Raw genomic sequence first — 17,148 nt, forward strand, 5'->3', positions numbered from 1 at the left:
TTGGGTAAGCCTATCTTTTCTGTTTTAAAATAATACAATTTCAAAAACACTGTGAAAGTTTCATATTACATAAAAATGTGAGTGTTCGTGTAATAGTTCACGATTCGCTTTTAAACTTTTCAGAACTTGAATGTCCGTGTTTTTCCTTCAAGTTCCTTAAATTAAACATCCTAATTTCTAAGCCTATCATCTTGCTCTTGAATATAATAGGCATCTGTTTCCACTTACATCCTTTCCAGAATGATTAATTAATTTTAAACTGATTTACATCAACTTAACTAATATTAATGGGTTAATTAAACAATTAATAATGATCAAAATCAACAACTCATTAATCACTTAAAATTAACAGGTAGCATTAAACCTGAATATATTTCATCTTTGATCTATTCCCTAAGATTCCCATAGCTTATTTTAAAGATGATATGCATTCCTATTCAGTTGTCCAAGACAATTTCAATGTGTCTAAGTCATAAGAAAATAAGCCAAGGACAAAAACCATAAATTTATTACGTGAGAGTAATATGTATCCTTCTACTTTTTATCTGTCCTACCCCATCTGCAGTCAATTAAATGATTCCCAGGTGTTCATGGTAATTGCTGTAACACAAGATTACATGTCACTTTATGGGTCTTTAAATATTTATTATAAAACCCTCATCTACATTTTTCTCATTCATCTAGGCACAAAACATGCTGATGTTTAGTAGTGACACATAAAAAGTTAATTGGCCTCGTTGAATTATTCTGTGGATGAAATTTCAATTAAAATACTTTCTAAGAGCCAAGAATTAAAAAAAAACAGAATATCTAGGATTCTGACTTAGTTTTACATTCTAGACTAAAAGACGCTGCATACATGAATCTAAGATGCATGAAAAAAGACAAGGTCATTTTTGTTAGGATCACTGAACATTGAGGAGTTATCAGAAGGTTCATCAAACAATTTCCCACACTAAAGGTAAAAAGTAACCTTTTGCTTTTAACGTAGAGGAGAAGAGACATGGAGACAGTCTAGCATAATACAGTTATTTTGTCCATTAGGAACACCCAGAGGTTCGGTCAAATGTTCAGAATTATTTATGTGTAGACCTATTGAAAATTTTAATCACTTATATAAATACAACAATACTATATTCCAGGGAACATTGCAAACCTTTCATGGGAACTTTATATTTTATTTTCTGAATCTGTCGTAGGAAGTGTATCCTTGCATTATGAGCATGAGAGGCCAGTAGAGGTTCTTCCTTCTTTTGGGCCTCACATGGGGAGAATTTAGCTGACCAAATGCGGTTAACTGTTAAACCATATTTCCTTTAAAACTAGAAATTACTCTCTGTAGCATCTTTATATATAGTACAAGTCATATGAATTTACTTGTAATATTATGATTAGTGAAGCTTTACATATCTACACACCTTTTAACAGTTTTTCATTGAACTTCTATCTTGAATCTCTATACCAGGTGAGTTATTATTCCTGCCCTTTGAGTTTGGTTCCCTCCTAAGAATGCCTAGATAGAAAAGGCAAAAGTTTCTCTAGTCCTCTGATTTAGCCAGAATCAAGTCCGCTACAGGAGCTTACTGCCATGACGTTTAGACTGTGTGGTGTTTAAAACTGCAAGCATGAACTAGAATACTGGGGGGAAAATAGAAGGAAGAAGAAAACTGTACTAAATACAAATATCACGTTGTTTATTATCTTGCAAATGGTACCTAGTTTTTTCTTATTGCCATGAAATCTAGCCTATTGAAAAACCCAGGGTCATATTCCCACAATAATCACTGATAATAGCTGAAAATGAGAAAATCAGCTCAAAATAAGGTATAAAACCACTGTTTTTTTATTAATTGGAAATTAGCAATATAGAATGTGACTAAATAATTCTTGAGAACGACACTAGCAGTGGCCGGAGGCTGATTCTTTCAGAATTCATCTTTCCATTGATTAAAAATAAAGAAAAAAAAAGGAAAGTTGCTATTTGAAGCACAGAATTGTGGTTTTAGGCACCCTTTAAAAAAAGAAATATCCAGAATGATATTCCAGTTCTTACATGCCAAATTACCTAATTGTTTCCTCAGATAATGATGCAGACTTGGCATGCTGGCAAGTATCACTACGTGTATCACACAGAACTGTACAAATAGACATTGAAGTTCCTCAAGAGTCACTACCGACATTCAAGTGTGTGTGTGTGTGTGGGGGGGGTTACCTAATGCTTTGAAATAATTGTAAATAAGTTCTACTTATTAAGATTCTTCTTTGTTAAACTTTTATCTTTCTATCTGAGTCCTTTATGTATAGACTGAATAATGTCACGAGAGAGTGAAAAACCAGTTAGCTTCATCCTCTGCCTTTGTGATTGTTAGACAGAGTGACCTTAAGCTATAGGATATCTGTCTACCGCCAACAGCCAGGTACAAGGATTCAAAGGGTGCCCCACCACATCTGAATATACAAGATCATTTAATATATTATTACTCTCTATAAGTTAATATGCATTTTATCTTTGTTTATTGGCAGTACAAAGGAAATTAAAAATATAGGATTCAACAACAGTGTGCTCAAATCACCAGATTTTAGGTTAGTTTTCTTAATTTAAATGTATTTCTAATTGGCTATATAATTATTCATAAAAATTAAGCATCTTTTCTTTCCCTCTCTTTTTCTCTTTTCTCTCATTTGAATACTATTAATGCTATATTGAAAGAATTTGCAAGAATTGTTAAAATGCAAACAACATATATTCTTTGTTTTCCATGCATAAAAGCATCCAGATGGAATTTGTCTACACACCCTGTAATCAAACAGCTGCTTCATGCCACAGGCAGGAATCATGCAACTATTATTTGACAGTGGATTTTGCAATGTGGTCTGTGTGTTTTTAATTTACCTGTTGACAATTCCACTAAGAACCACTTCAGCTATCTTGAATTGAATGGAATAGAAATTTCTATTCTACTAAGTAGTTTTAACTATGAGTAAATATTGACTTGGGGAATGTCCTCATCTTAGACCCAGTTCTTCAGTTCATCTTGTACAGTTTCAAAACGATCACAAATTGCCATTGCCATTGCCATCGCCATCGATGGTTTGATGATTTTGGCACACTTACAAATGCATAGAAATATTTTATTCCTTTAATTTTTAGTCAAATTACTTTAAGCCACCTTTCATTTTTCTATTTTTTATTTAAAAGCAAAACAAAAACAAACTATCTTTTCGAATTTTAGTACATATTCCAATTCCCACTTCCTCCCATCCTCTCTGCCTTCCCCCTCACCCCACCGCATTCCCATCCACTCCTCAGAGAAGGTAAGGCACATTGCTTTGAGGAAGGATCAAGGCAGTCCATACTACAACCAGACTGAGCAAGGTATTCTTCCAAAGGGAATGGGTTCCAAAATGCCAGTACAAGCAGTAGGGATAAATCCTGGTCCCACTGCCAATGGCTTCAGTATCCCCAGCCATGCAACAGTCACCCGCATTTCGGGGGTTAGTTTAGTCCTATGCTGAATCCTTCTCTATCTGGCTGAAGTTGATGGATTTCCATTAGCTCAGGTAAGCTGTTTTCGTGGGTGTCCCCATCATGGTCTTGACCTCTTTGTTCATGTTCTTACTTTCACTCTTCGACTGGACTTTGGGAGCACAGCCCTGTGCTCCAATGTGAATCTAAGCCCTTTTTCCTAAGTAATCTATTTCAATTTATCACAAAATATGCTATTGAACAAATAATAGATATTTCCTGTCAAACTAATTCTTTTACTTTATTAAAGCATATAATATATCAAAAATCTTATATTTCTGCAAAGAGGGTAGATATAGTTAATATTCCTACTTATAAATAGTAAATATTTTGTAATTATTATTTCTCTATAATTCAATTAGAAATATTGAAAAAATTAATTTCTCACTAAAGTAGGATAATTAATTCCTCAAACTTAACTATCTCCCACTCTGTGAATATCACACATATAATAAATGATGCAGCTAAATATAGAAATGCAGATAATAGCAATATAAACATGAGTGAAACAATGATAGTATTGTGCGATTTTTATCATAGGCCATATATATTATATCAAAATATTTTAGTATTAAATACATATCAAATAAGCATCATTTTACATAGTTACAACTGAGTTTTGATTTGTGTTTTTTCTTATAAAAATGGAGTGAAATAATTACACGTGCTATTTTGATAAAATGTCAATAGCTAAATTAAAATTTATTTGATAACACAAGTGAAACCACTTAGGAATGAGGATTTTTCACAGTTGGTAGATTACCTAGCATGCAGTAAGCCTTTGGTTAAATCCCCAGCAGTGCTTGCAGAATAAACAGAATATGAAAGGTGGAGTCAAGAGGTCAAGGGTTCAAGCTTATCCTCAGCTACACAGCCAGTTTGAGGGCAGTCTGGTTTATGTGACACTCTATTTCAGAAGGCGAAAGAAGTAAACAAACAGAAGTCTGGTATTCTTTCTCTTTAATTTGTCTTTCAGATACCAAATTCTTCATATATAATCTTAACAAAAATGTCCATCAGAAAAAGGAAGTACTAATATTTACTATAGTCGAAAATTTTACAATTGTTTATAGATATGTAATATTCATCAAAAATACACAATATCAAAGAATATACAAGCATGTGATGCAAGCTACTGCCTGTGTTTTCTAAACCTATTTTGATATACTATGAAAATATTTCAATTAAAATAATACATTTTGAAACTTAGGAGTAAAGAATTAGAGAAGGAACACACTTCATATATTTCAGCTTGACCACAGAATCTAAAATGGAGTAAGACAGAATGAACAGACTTTACCTCCGAACACTCACCGACTGCCAGCTGTCCAGTGAGCTGCCCCAAGTGGTTTCTTGCGTTCACTGTTACATTCCTGTCAGACTGTAAGACCAGTGGACTGTCCTAGGAAACATTCATAAAACACACAAATCAAATCAAAGCATAGCTGCAATCAGAACACATGAAATCATGCTGTATGTTACATAAATTTTCTTGATAAAGAGTAGGTGATTGTATTAATATTTGCTTGAAGTGGGTAAAGAAATGGTGTCCAAAAATACAATTTTACAATGGATTGGAAAGCATTCATGTTTATATCCAGGTATTAGCCATCTAATGACAGCATTTTCAATTCTACTGATGGCTCTTAACCAAGAGTATAAACGACCCTACATCTGCTTTCTTAATGGTATGTAAGCTTGTTGACACAGGTTCCATCGAATCCCAATAGGAAATTCCATCTAAGTAAACTGCAGACTTTACTATTAAATGAAATTCCTTCATAACGTCCTCCACTGATAACTGTGAGTACTGGTTGATTCAACTCATAAACTTTCTGTCTACATTTTTTTTTGTTAAAGCTCTTATCACATGAATAGTTTACTTGTTTCTTATTGTATTTACATGCTTGTCTTTTGTTTACTTGATTGTGTGCCTGAGGATAAATCTTGTATAACTCTCAAATATCTGTATCAGACAAGTAACATCATTTATGATCTAAATCATAGTTAATCATTGACAAATTATGTATCGATTTATCCAAAAATACTTATTATTTATTGTACACAACATCATTTTATAGAGGCTTGCCTCTTTAAGTGATCAAAGCCCAATGACTTCCTTCAAGGAACTTGGAAAATTATAGAAAAACCTCCCTCTGAATTTTCTCTTCATTCCATTTATATCACTTTTACATTACAGGTTTGTGGGTTTTTTTTGTTTTAAAGTTTTATTTAGTTTTATGAATATAGTATGATATATTATATCACATTATTTCTCATCCTTCAGCTCCTTCAGATCTTCTTCATTTTCATACCCATACAATTTCATATTCTTTCTTTTTAAAAAAATAAAAAGAAAGAAAAAATGAAGCCACTGAAAATCAAAGTTTGATTTGTGCTGACCATCTACTTATCATGAGGGTGGAGTCTGCCCTAGAGTGTGAATTATATACCTAGTGTCATTCCATTGAAGAAAAGTTATTTTCCCACTTAGAAACTTTTATTTTTAATAGCTTCTTGTCCAGTACAGGGACAAGTGCCAATTTTACCTCGTTCATCTGAGATCTTGTCTGCCTTTAACTTCTACAGGTCACAGTGTCTGTGATTTCTTTCTCTTTTTTTTCTTTCTTTTTTTTTTTTTTTTAGTTTTTGAAAAAATTTTCCTCCCCCTCCCCATTTCCCATTTCCCTTACCCTCCTCCCACACATTGCCCCTCCCCCTCCTCCCACTCCATGTGCATCTACCATGTTTATCTGGAAAATACTGTTTCCTTAAAACTGTCCTCCAACTCTGGCTCTCCTAACTGTCTTGTCTCTTATTTCCACATAGATTGCTGAGAATCTGTGTGAGGGCAGGGCTATGTTAAAGATATTCCATTTGGGACTAAGCACTCCAAAATTTGTCACTCTCTACTCACTGTTCAGCCGTGGGACTCCGTGTTAATTACCATATCCTGCAAGAAGGCCCTCTGGTAAATGCTGAGTGATACCTTGATCTCTGTATACAGTAATAGGTCATTAGGAGCCAGTTTTTCGCTATGTTCCTTTAGCGGATAATAGTAGTAGATATTCTTGTAGGGCTCATGACCTATGTAGTCTCCAGTTCTTTGCTTCACTAACAGTACCACATATGGATTCCATATGTGTCATCTTTCCTGGTAGCTCCATGGTTTCTCCCTAACTCTGCCTCCTTTCTCCCAGCATGCCATTTAATTTTCCCCACCTACCTAAGTTCTGTCCTATCAACATGCCAAGGCAGTTTCTTTATTCATTAACCAATGAAAGTAACACATAGACAGAAGGACCTCTCACACCAAGGAATATGAATAATTATATATATATTCAAACACACACAAACACAACACACACCATGACCACCGTCATCATCAACATCAACAATTAACAAAAACGTCCAAAAATTTGAAAGAGAGCAAGGAGTATATCTGGGAAGGTATGGAGTTAGGAAAAAGAAAGGGGGAAATATAGTAATTATAAACTTAAAATATGAAAATAAAGAATATACAAAGTTAATGAAATGAATGACATGAGATGATGTTGACTATGTAGGGAAAGGGAATAATTAGTCATTACTGGTAGAAGTGCTAACCGGTAGAACTACTTAGGAAATCATCATGGGAATTCATCGAAAGCTGAAAATAAATCTACCACATAACACAGCTAAACCACTCTTGAGAATATACCCAAAGAAGTCTTCATCTACTACAGACATACTTGCTCATCAACTCTCACTGACACTCTGTTTATCATAAGAACTGGAAACATCCTAGTTGTCCAAAACTCATTAATGAATAAAGGAAATGTGCTACATCCACAGAGTTATGATAATTCACCTGCTCTCAAAAAATAATTCAGACAAATAAATCAAATTAGAAACAACCATTCTAAGCAATCCAGAAAATAAAAGACAAATATCATCACGTTTTCTCTTATAAGTAGATGTTAGCTTTAATGCTTTAGATCTCTGTCTTTCATGTACATGTATTTTATATACAACCGCCTAAATACTGAGTATTATGATTTGATATGTTTTATTTGACTATGCCGGAGGATACATTATAGACATTTCCAAAAGCTCTCGAGGACTCTATGCATGTATGCAAGGAGATGATACTAAATATACACATATGTGAAATAATTCAGAACTCACAACACTCATAAATATACCTTAATGAAATGGGTTTTCACATGCATACAAACTGAGATTTGACATGATCTTATTTTTAAAACAATTTTAAGAATCTAAAGAATATATTTATTCTGCTAAGATTTTGTTGAACAAAATGGCCATAGATAATTTTACTTTTGGTTTGACACTTATCCAAACTCAGATAATTTAGGTCGAAATGAAGTTTTATTTTTCTATTAAATATGATTAGAAGAAATTATATAATCATATTAAGACATTAAAATAAGAGAAATATTATAACATTAAAATAAAATAAGTAAAAATGTATCTAGTATTTCTCTGTAAGTATAATGGTAATAAACATCCATGTTTGAATACACTAAATTACTTGAAATCAATTACATCATTCCAACCACGTAACATGTGCAAATTCTGTTGACAGTACCTATTGTCCACCAAGTACTGTTTCTGGTAAAGTACTTATACCCAATAAGAACTCTTCAGTATCTGATAAGTACATAGAGTATATTTTTTGTAGCATATATACATATACAAAACAATTACATTCACACCGATAAAATACAATGTGGACATTTTAAAGAGTTCTAAAAAAAGAGACCATTAATTTTAAGGAGAGCAAAGAGGGTTATATGGAAGGGCTTTGAAGGGTGAAAGGGAAGGGAGAAATGCTGTACTTAAAATACAATCTTAAAAATAAACATAAAAGAAATATACATTAAATAATAATCTGGATGCAGGAAATAAACCTAAATGTCCCTCATAATTCAAAAGTTGTGAATAATTGATTAGTCAAATTTGAATTTGCATTATTCTTACGCATTTGATATATAGTATTTTCCTTAGATCCATAAAATTTATGAGATTATTTGCTTTCATTTGAATTACTAAACATACTAAAAATGAACACATTGCAATACAAGTATAACGGAAAGAATAAGATCCAGGTATGTCTAAGTAATGGGCTGTGGAAGTGTTACAAGTATTGTAAGATTTATTGCTGTTTGAAAGAGAGGAAAGGAAAGGAAATTTAAAAGGCAACAGTCAACAGCCATTTCATCTGCTCTAATACAGAAATAGATGTGTTAGGACTACGTGTTTAATCACTGTGCTTTTTTGTTTATAGGCTGTCAATTCACTTTTACCATCACCATAGGGATCCTATTGAATTTCTATCCCTGGCTCACTTCCTTCCTACTTATTCCACTAAATTTCCTCTCAGAATTAAATTTTTATATCCAGATCAAATTTTGACTATGGTAGCAACAGCAATCTTTGTACTCACTAAAAATATAAACAGAGCTATCAGGGGTGATGAGCAATTTTCTGCAATATACTCATGTGAATAAAATTGCATTATTATGCTGTTCTGATTTTTAAGTTCTGTTAAGCCAATATAGTTGCTGTGAGTACAGCATGTTCACTGGCAAATTACATGGTGATTTTTGTTCACAAATCATCACAGTGATTACTTTCAGGCTAGGACCAACACTTATGCATCTTAGGCCCAAATCATAACCTTTTATGCAATATCCACTGAATTCCGAATAAAAGCATATATAACGGAAATGATGAGAACCTAGTTGAGTTGTCTAACAAGAATATGATCTTACACTCTATGCAATTGACAAGCCTATTAGTAGGTATATTTTCTTCATTAATCCACAGTAAAATCATATTATTAACTTTTAAATTATTACAGGTAATGTTACCATAAACAAAGTTTTAATACATATTTCATGTTCTCTTGTGACATTTTCTCCAAAAGCATCTCTATGACAAAATGGTTGTAACTAATATTTTATTTGTATCAATTTTCTTGTATAATTTCTTTATGTTTTCTTCTATTCCTGTGTTACAAAACTGAAAACAGTAGTATCTAGCCTTTGATATTAAAAACAGAGCACTATCGAATGGCATTTTATGATTTCTATAAAAATAAGGGAGAAATATTTTATGATATTAATCAAGTATCAACAATGATACTATTAGTGCTTTGAAAGTGTTTAAGTAGTCAAGGTGTTTGCTGCACACTTCACTAGCCTAGGAATCTGTTTTTGTTAACACATTATGTTAAGCACACAACTGTGAGAATTTGCATCATTTATCAGAATATAAGGAAGAACATATTTTACTTACTCTGCCCAGATTTTCTCACTTAGATTATTTTCAACTCTTTATTCCTGAAAAGATTTTATTTTTAGTTATTTTAGATATTAATGTAATTACATTGTTCTCTTTTACCTTTCCTCCCATCAAACCTTCCCTTGTATTTCCTGTTACATTCCTCCAAATCAATGGGTTCTTAAATATTTTCTGTCTTTACTACTAAATAAAATCCCATGTTTGTAAGTACCACATGTTCATTATTCACTCCTCAGTAGATGAACGTCTAGACTTGTCCATTTCCCAGCTATTATGAATAGAGCAGCAATGAACACAAAGCTTTAGATATCTCTGATGTACAGTACGGATACTTTGAGTACATTTGCAAGGGCAATATAGGTGGAACATATGGCATTTCTATGTTTAGCATTTTGAGGAAACTCTAGATTGTTTTAAATAGAGTTTGCACAAGTTTACATTTCCCACAGCAGAAGACAAGATTTCCCCGTCTCCATATCCTCATCAGTATTTAAAATTCTTTTAATTTTTTACTATAATGAACATTATTATAGAAATAAGATGAATTCTCAAAATTATTTTAATTTGCTTTTTTTCCAATTACTAGAGCTATTGAACATTTTAAAGAGACTTACTGGCTCTTTGTGTTTCTTCTTAAGAGAGTTTCATTCCATTCTCTATAAATTGTGTTGTTTACTTTCTCCATGTGTAGTCTATTCATCTTTTTATATATTTTACACACCAATCCTCTGTCATGTATAGGAACACCAAGTATTTGACTCATTCTTTGTGCTGTTTATTCACTGTGGTCATGGATTCATTTTCAGAAAATATTTTCTAATCTCATGAGATCCTACTTGATCAACTACTGACCTTGTTTCCTTAATAGCTTGAGTCCCTTTTGAAATGCCTTTAGTTGTGCCTATATATTTAAGTGGACTCCTGCTTTTACTATGCAGAGTTTCAGCAGTCCAGGCCTAACACCGAGACTTAGATTCATGAGGAATTAACTTTTGTGCATGTTGAAAAAATTATGTAGTTCTATTTTTCTACATGTAGATATCCAGCTCTCATAATACTAATTTTTTAACAGGTTCCTATCTCCAAAATGAGTTTTAGACAACTTTGTCAAAAATTAGGTAGCTTGGGATTTGTTCCTCTTCTATTTTTTATTTTTTGTTTAGTTTTGAAATTGTAATTTAATTCTGGTATTTCTCCCCATCTCTTTCTTCCATCAAAACCCTTTTATATACCACTCCCCCCCACCTTCAAATTTGTGTCCTTTTTCATATTGCAATTGCACAGTTATGTGTGTATATATTCATAAATATAATCTGTTGAATATATATTCATAAATATAACCTGTTTTTAATATTATGTTGCTTTTTTGGGTATTTTCAGAACTGACAGTTTGCCACTGGACAATCAATTGGTGTGCTCTTTTCTGGGAAGGAATAAACCTCTGACAGTTTTACTCAGGTGCTTGTAGTATTGTTTTGTTTAAAGGACTCCTAGGCTTTTGCACATCAAGTTTATCGTGCTGATTAACTGGGAGCTTGGTAACAGTTTCAGAGGCTTAGCCCATGTCATCATGAAGGAGAGCATGGTGGGACATAGGCAGCCATAGTCCTGGAAAAGTAGCTAAGAGTTCTACATCTGATCCTCAGGCAGCAATGAAAGTTGCTGGGAATGGAATTGCCTTTTGAAGCCTCAAAGACTACCCCTTGTAACATTCAAGTAATGCTTTACTCAAGTTCACTAAGCAATCAAATAAATTACTTTTATAGAGGCCATTTTTATTCCAACCACCACTCCTTATCATTTCTGTCCTTGAGAACATTTTGTGATAAATTACTTTTATTGATTTACTTATGATGAACTATATATCACTGGAAGGAAACAAAATTTATCATAATGAATGAATTTTCAAGGATTCCTGAATTTCACTTGCAAATACATATATATATTTAATATATGTATTTAATACATATATTGTTTATAATATGTTTTGTGTCTATATTCATCAGGGAAATCAGTTATTTTTTATTGTTTCTTTATTTTTCTGGTTTTGAATCTGGGTTATGCAGGTTCTTGGAGTTTAGAAGCTTACATTTCTTTTTCTTTTTCTTTAAAAAGAAAAACTAATTTTTTTTCATTTTACATACCAATCCAAGTTCCCACTCTGTCCCTTCCTCCCATTACCTCCACATATCTTCTTATGCAACTCCTTTCCAATCCTCAGAGAGGGTAAGGCACATTGCTTTGGGGAAGGTCCCAGGCCCATTTTACTATATATAGGCTGAGCAATGTATTCCAAAGAGAATAGCTTCCCAAAATGGCAGTACAAGTGGTAGGGATAAATCCTGGTGCTACTGCCAGTGTTCTCCCAGTCTTCCCCAGCCATGCACCTGTCAACCACATTCAGAAGGACTAGTATGAGTACTAATCAGGGGTAAAAAACAATAACATCTTGAATTTTGCATAAAAATGGATGGAATTCAAAAACACTATTTTGAATGAAGTAACTCAAACACAAAAAGATGAATATGGTATGTACTCTCTCCTAAGTGGATACTTGCTATAAACAAAGAATAATGAACCTATAGTTCATGATCCTAGAGAAGCCAGGTAATAAGAACTTATTAGATCTAAAAACATATTTAGATCCACCTGGAAACTGGAAACAGACAAGATCACCTGAAATAATTAGGAATATGGTGGTGGGGGGAGAAGGGAGGGTGAAAGAGGATGAGGAGGGGAGAAAGAGAGGAGTAAGGAGAACTTGAGGAAATGGAATAGTCGAGAAGGAGGAAGGATAGAGATGAAAGCAAGAAAATAGATTGAGGGAGCCATTATAGGGTTAACAAGAAACCTGGTTCTAGAGAAATTCTTGGGAATCAACAAGGATGATCCCAGCTAAGACCTTAAGTAATAGAGGAGAGGAGGGCCCAATCTTGATTTGCATTATAGTCAGACTGATGAATATTTTAAATATCACCATAGAGCCTTCATCCAGCAACTGATGGAAACAGAGGCAGAGACCCACACCGGAACACTGAACTGAGTCCCAAAGTCCAGTTGAAGAGTGGGAGGAGTGAGAATATGAGCAAAGGGGTCAAGACCAGGATGGGTTCACTCACTAAATCAGTCTACCTGAGCTAGTGGGAGCTCACTAACTCCAGCCAGGCTGGGAAGAAGAAGCTGACATTTCTATGCTAGCCAATAGTTTGAGTTTTGTTATTAGTTTTTTGAATATCTCATAAAATTCTGCTTGTAATCAAAATGGCCAAACGTTTACTTTTAGATGGGATATTTAAATTTTCTAGTTCAGTTTCATTTATTGTTATAAGTTGTTTTGATTATGTATGTCCTCATGGCTTTTTATACTTTATATGCATCTAGAAATCCAACTGTTTCTTTTAGTCTTTGCTTGTTAGTGGAATATAATTATTAAGGTATATTCTCACAATTTTCTGCATTTCTTTGGTATATGATTGAATGACTCCTTTTCAATCTCTAATTATTTTATTATTAGTCTTTTCTCTGTCCATTTGTTATTCAAGCTAAGGATCTGATAAACAAGGAACCAAGACTTTGTTTCATTGATTTTAGTACTATTTTTTTTCATTTCTGTGTTACTAATTTTATCCTGATCTTAACTATTTTCCTGTCTCTCTCCCATGCCTACATACATTTATCTAACACTGTGACCTATTTAGAGTTATTTTTTTATCTGAATCTGTATTTATTGTGTATCTCTAATTATTCTCTGACCAGAAGAGACTTTTAAGTTATTTATTGCTAAGCGGGCATAGCTAGGTCCAACTCTATGGTCCTCCCTAGTCCCACATGGCAGAGGTCCTTTGCCTCTGAGACTGCCAGGTGGGAGCCATGCTAACTACCTCAACTCTGGTAAGCAGTTGACCCATACTGCCACCAATTAACTTGCAGCATGCTGCCCACAAACCACTTTCAAGTGCTCAGCCCTCTGTAAGAGCCAGAGTTCATGCTGGCAGCACAGACCAGGAAGCTGCTGTTTTGAAACCGTGGCTTTTTATTTTATTTATTTTATTTTTTTTCTGCTACCGCTGAATCTGGAGGACCTCTCTTAAAGGTTCCATGGAGCTCTTACTAACTGCAAGCAAACAGAGCCCATCTGAAAAAAAAAATGCTTTTCTTTAATGGATGTAGTCACCCATGTTGGGGCCAAATGTTGACAGAGGCTGCTTTGCCTCGCTTCTTCTTGGCTGTCCATGCCCATACTCCCACTGACAAATGTGTATCTAGAGTGTTGCCATTGGGAACAGTTTTACCCTTTGCTATCAATTATAGAAGATCCTTGGAATCAGTCCATCTCTACATCTTTCAAAGGTTTTAACTCAAGCTTTACCTATAGGTAGCCTTACAGAATGATTTTTTCTCTTTTAATGAATAAGGACACTGGATGAAATAAATACTATCTTTCCTCCAAAAATTAAAGATTTATTTAAGTAAGTTGTTGCTATTTTATTTTATTTATTTATTTATTTATTTTTATCCCAGACCCAAAAAGATGAACATGGGGTGTACTCACTCATAATTGGTTTCTAGCCATAAATAAAGGACATTGAGCATATAATTTGTGATCCTAGAGAAGCTAAATAAAAAGGTGAACCCAAAGAAAACCATATAGTCATCCGCCTGGATATGGGAAGTAGACAAGATTGCCGGGCAAAAACTGGGAACTTGGGGGTGAGGTGGCATGGGGCTAAGGGGAATTGGGGTGAGAAACGTGAGAAGGGGAGGATTGGGGGAGCTTGGGGGAATGGGATGGTTGGGATAAGGAAGGGTGGATACGGGAGCAGAGAAATATATAACCTAATTAAGGGAGCCATCTTAGAGTTGGCAAGAGACTTGACCCTAGAGGTGCTCGCAGGTGTCCAGGGAGATGTTTCCAGATAGTGCCTTGGGCAACTGAGGAGAGGGAACCTGAAATGACCCTATCCTATAGCCACACTGATGAATATCTTGCATATCACCTTAGAAACTTCATCTGGCGATGGATCAAGATAGAGACAGAGACCCAAATAGGAGCACCGGACTGAGCTCTTAAGATCCAAATGAGGAGCAGAAGGAGGGAGAACATGAGCAAGGAAGTCAGGACCACAAGGGGTGCACCCACCCACTGTGACAGTGGAACTGATCTATTGGGATCTCACCAAGGCCAGAGGGACTGGGACTGAATAAGCATGGGATGAAACCGGACTTTCTGAACATGGCAGACAATGAAGGCTGATGAGAAGCCAAGGACAATGGCACTAGGTTTCGATCCTAATACATGAACTGGTTTTGTGGCAGCCTAGCCTGTTTGGATGCTCACCCTCCTGGACCTGGATAGAAGTGGAAGGACCTTGGACTTCCTGCAGGGCAGGGAATCTGGACTGCTCTTCATTCTCGAGAGGGAGGGGGAATGGAGTTGGGGGGGAGGGGGATAGAGGAGTGGGGGAGGGAGCAATGTGTGGGAGGAGGGGGAGGGAATGGGAAATGGGGGGAGGCGGAAATTTTTTTCAACAACTAAAAAAATAAACAAAAAAAAAATAAAGAAAAAAAAAGAAAGAATAGCTTTCATGAAAAATAAAAAAAAAGAATTCATGCCTTCTGGAATAATAGGTCTCACTTTTAAATGATATTCTATCTCTCTATCAAGTCTTCCTTTTCGATATTGCTATTTTATATCAATTAGGTGTACAACAGTACAAGCAGGCCCTCTTTTTCTTGGGCAGGATTTTTATCACCAGAGACATTTCTTCTTTTATTTCCACCCCAGTCATTGTATCCATTTTCACTGCAGATGTACCTTCAATCTTTCTAGGACATTGCCCTTGTCTTAGCCCCAGGTGTCACCTCAAGACACTCTGCATGTTCAGTTATACAGATTTGCACTATGCTAGGAAACAAAGTAAGATCCCCATGGCCTGGGTAGAATGTAAATCTATAAAGTGGGTCATAAAGAAGCTTCAGAGCGTTTGGTGAAAGTCTTTTGTTACATACAAGTGGATGGACAATCTAAAAACTGCATAAGTGGTTATGACGGGTTTATACATATTTCAGCCCAGACAAGGTACAGTGACTGTCTGTTTTTAATCAACTAAATTAATGAATTCTTCTGGGATAGAAAAGATAATGATGAGTCTGCACATGTACGGGGGTGGGGAGACAAAAAGCTATAGAGACAAAGAGAGAATCTTAAGAATCTATTTCTATATGAAAATAAAATTCATCTTTTAGGTATTTAATGAAAGAATCATAATAAAAAACTTTTCATTAAGTTGGTTTACTTTTCTTCTCATGGAACTTGGCAATTGAGAAAAGTAAGTTTCCAGACGCTAATTTTCACTTTTTAAATGCAACACAGTTAAATGAGTAAGCCAAGTTTCTCAATAATATGCATGTGCTTTCAACATGATCTTTAATTTCAAGTAGTGAAAGAGGTAATGAGTTTTAGATTATTTTTCTTCCCAAATATCTTCATTTATATAGCTAAGTTTTCACCACTTGAAAAAATCAGCAAACAGCTTCTCTCTTTCAAACTAAAGTAGGCTCATTAAATCTTCAACTATTTGAAAATGCTAGAACCAAGTTTTCAGTTTACTTTGCATCTGATTGTATACTGCAACTTATTTCCTGAGTGAGAAAAGGAAACTCAGAAATTTGTTTTTGTATTTGTCATTTTTGTTTTTGTTACTCTGATAAAACACTGTCACCAAACAAATTGCAGCAGATTTAATTTTAGTTTCCAATTACAGAGGGCTAGAGTTCATAATGATGGGGACAGCACGGCAGTAACCAATAATCATGAAGATACGAGTCAGAAGCTGAGAGCTATGATCTTGATCCACAAGCTTGAGACAGAGAGAGAGCTGTAAATAGTGATAGGATTTTCATCTCCAATCCTACTCTCAATGGTGAACCTCCTGCAGCAATACTGTGCCTTCTAAATATCCAAAACCATCAACACCAACTAGGGACTAAATATTAAGATGCATGAGACTAAAGGGGATATTTTCAAACATCTCTCCAGAGTGATGAACATAATAGAATTGAAAAATTATTTAATGACAATAAACAATTATATATTCAAAAATTACAAAACTTATAATGACTGTGACTGGGTCATGTCTTTTTCAGGTATTTGGTTACATGTTGCTTTGGGTGTAACAGTGACGGTAATTGCCAATTACTATATGAATCAATATATTGAGGGAAGCAGATCATGCATTTATGTACCTATTCAGCACATTCAAGGGCTGGAGAAAACAAAAGCACACTGCCAACAGAATTAATATGGCTTACAG

The 17,148-nt window shown here is 34.5% G+C and overlaps 1 protein-coding gene across 2 annotated transcripts in view; it reads right to left on the reverse strand.

Annotated features, from left to right (window-relative positions):
- Sgcz (sarcoglycan zeta) overlaps nucleotides 1-17,148 on the reverse strand; it is an 825,698-nt gene that overhangs the window by 60,846 nt on the left and 747,704 nt on the right. For both annotated transcript variants that reach the window (XM_075986547.1, XM_075986548.1), the window contains exon 4: nucleotides 4,841-4,928. In XM_075986547.1, coding sequence (XP_075842662.1) covers nucleotides 4,841-4,928 — 88 coding nt within the window. The remainder of the gene's footprint in view (nucleotides 1-4,840; nucleotides 4,929-17,148) is intronic.

This window comes from Microtus pennsylvanicus, chromosome 9 (assembly GCF_037038515.1).
Source record: "Microtus pennsylvanicus isolate mMicPen1 chromosome 9, mMicPen1.hap1, whole genome shotgun sequence".
NCBI classification, from domain to species: domain Eukaryota; kingdom Metazoa; phylum Chordata; class Mammalia; order Rodentia; family Cricetidae; genus Microtus; species Microtus pennsylvanicus.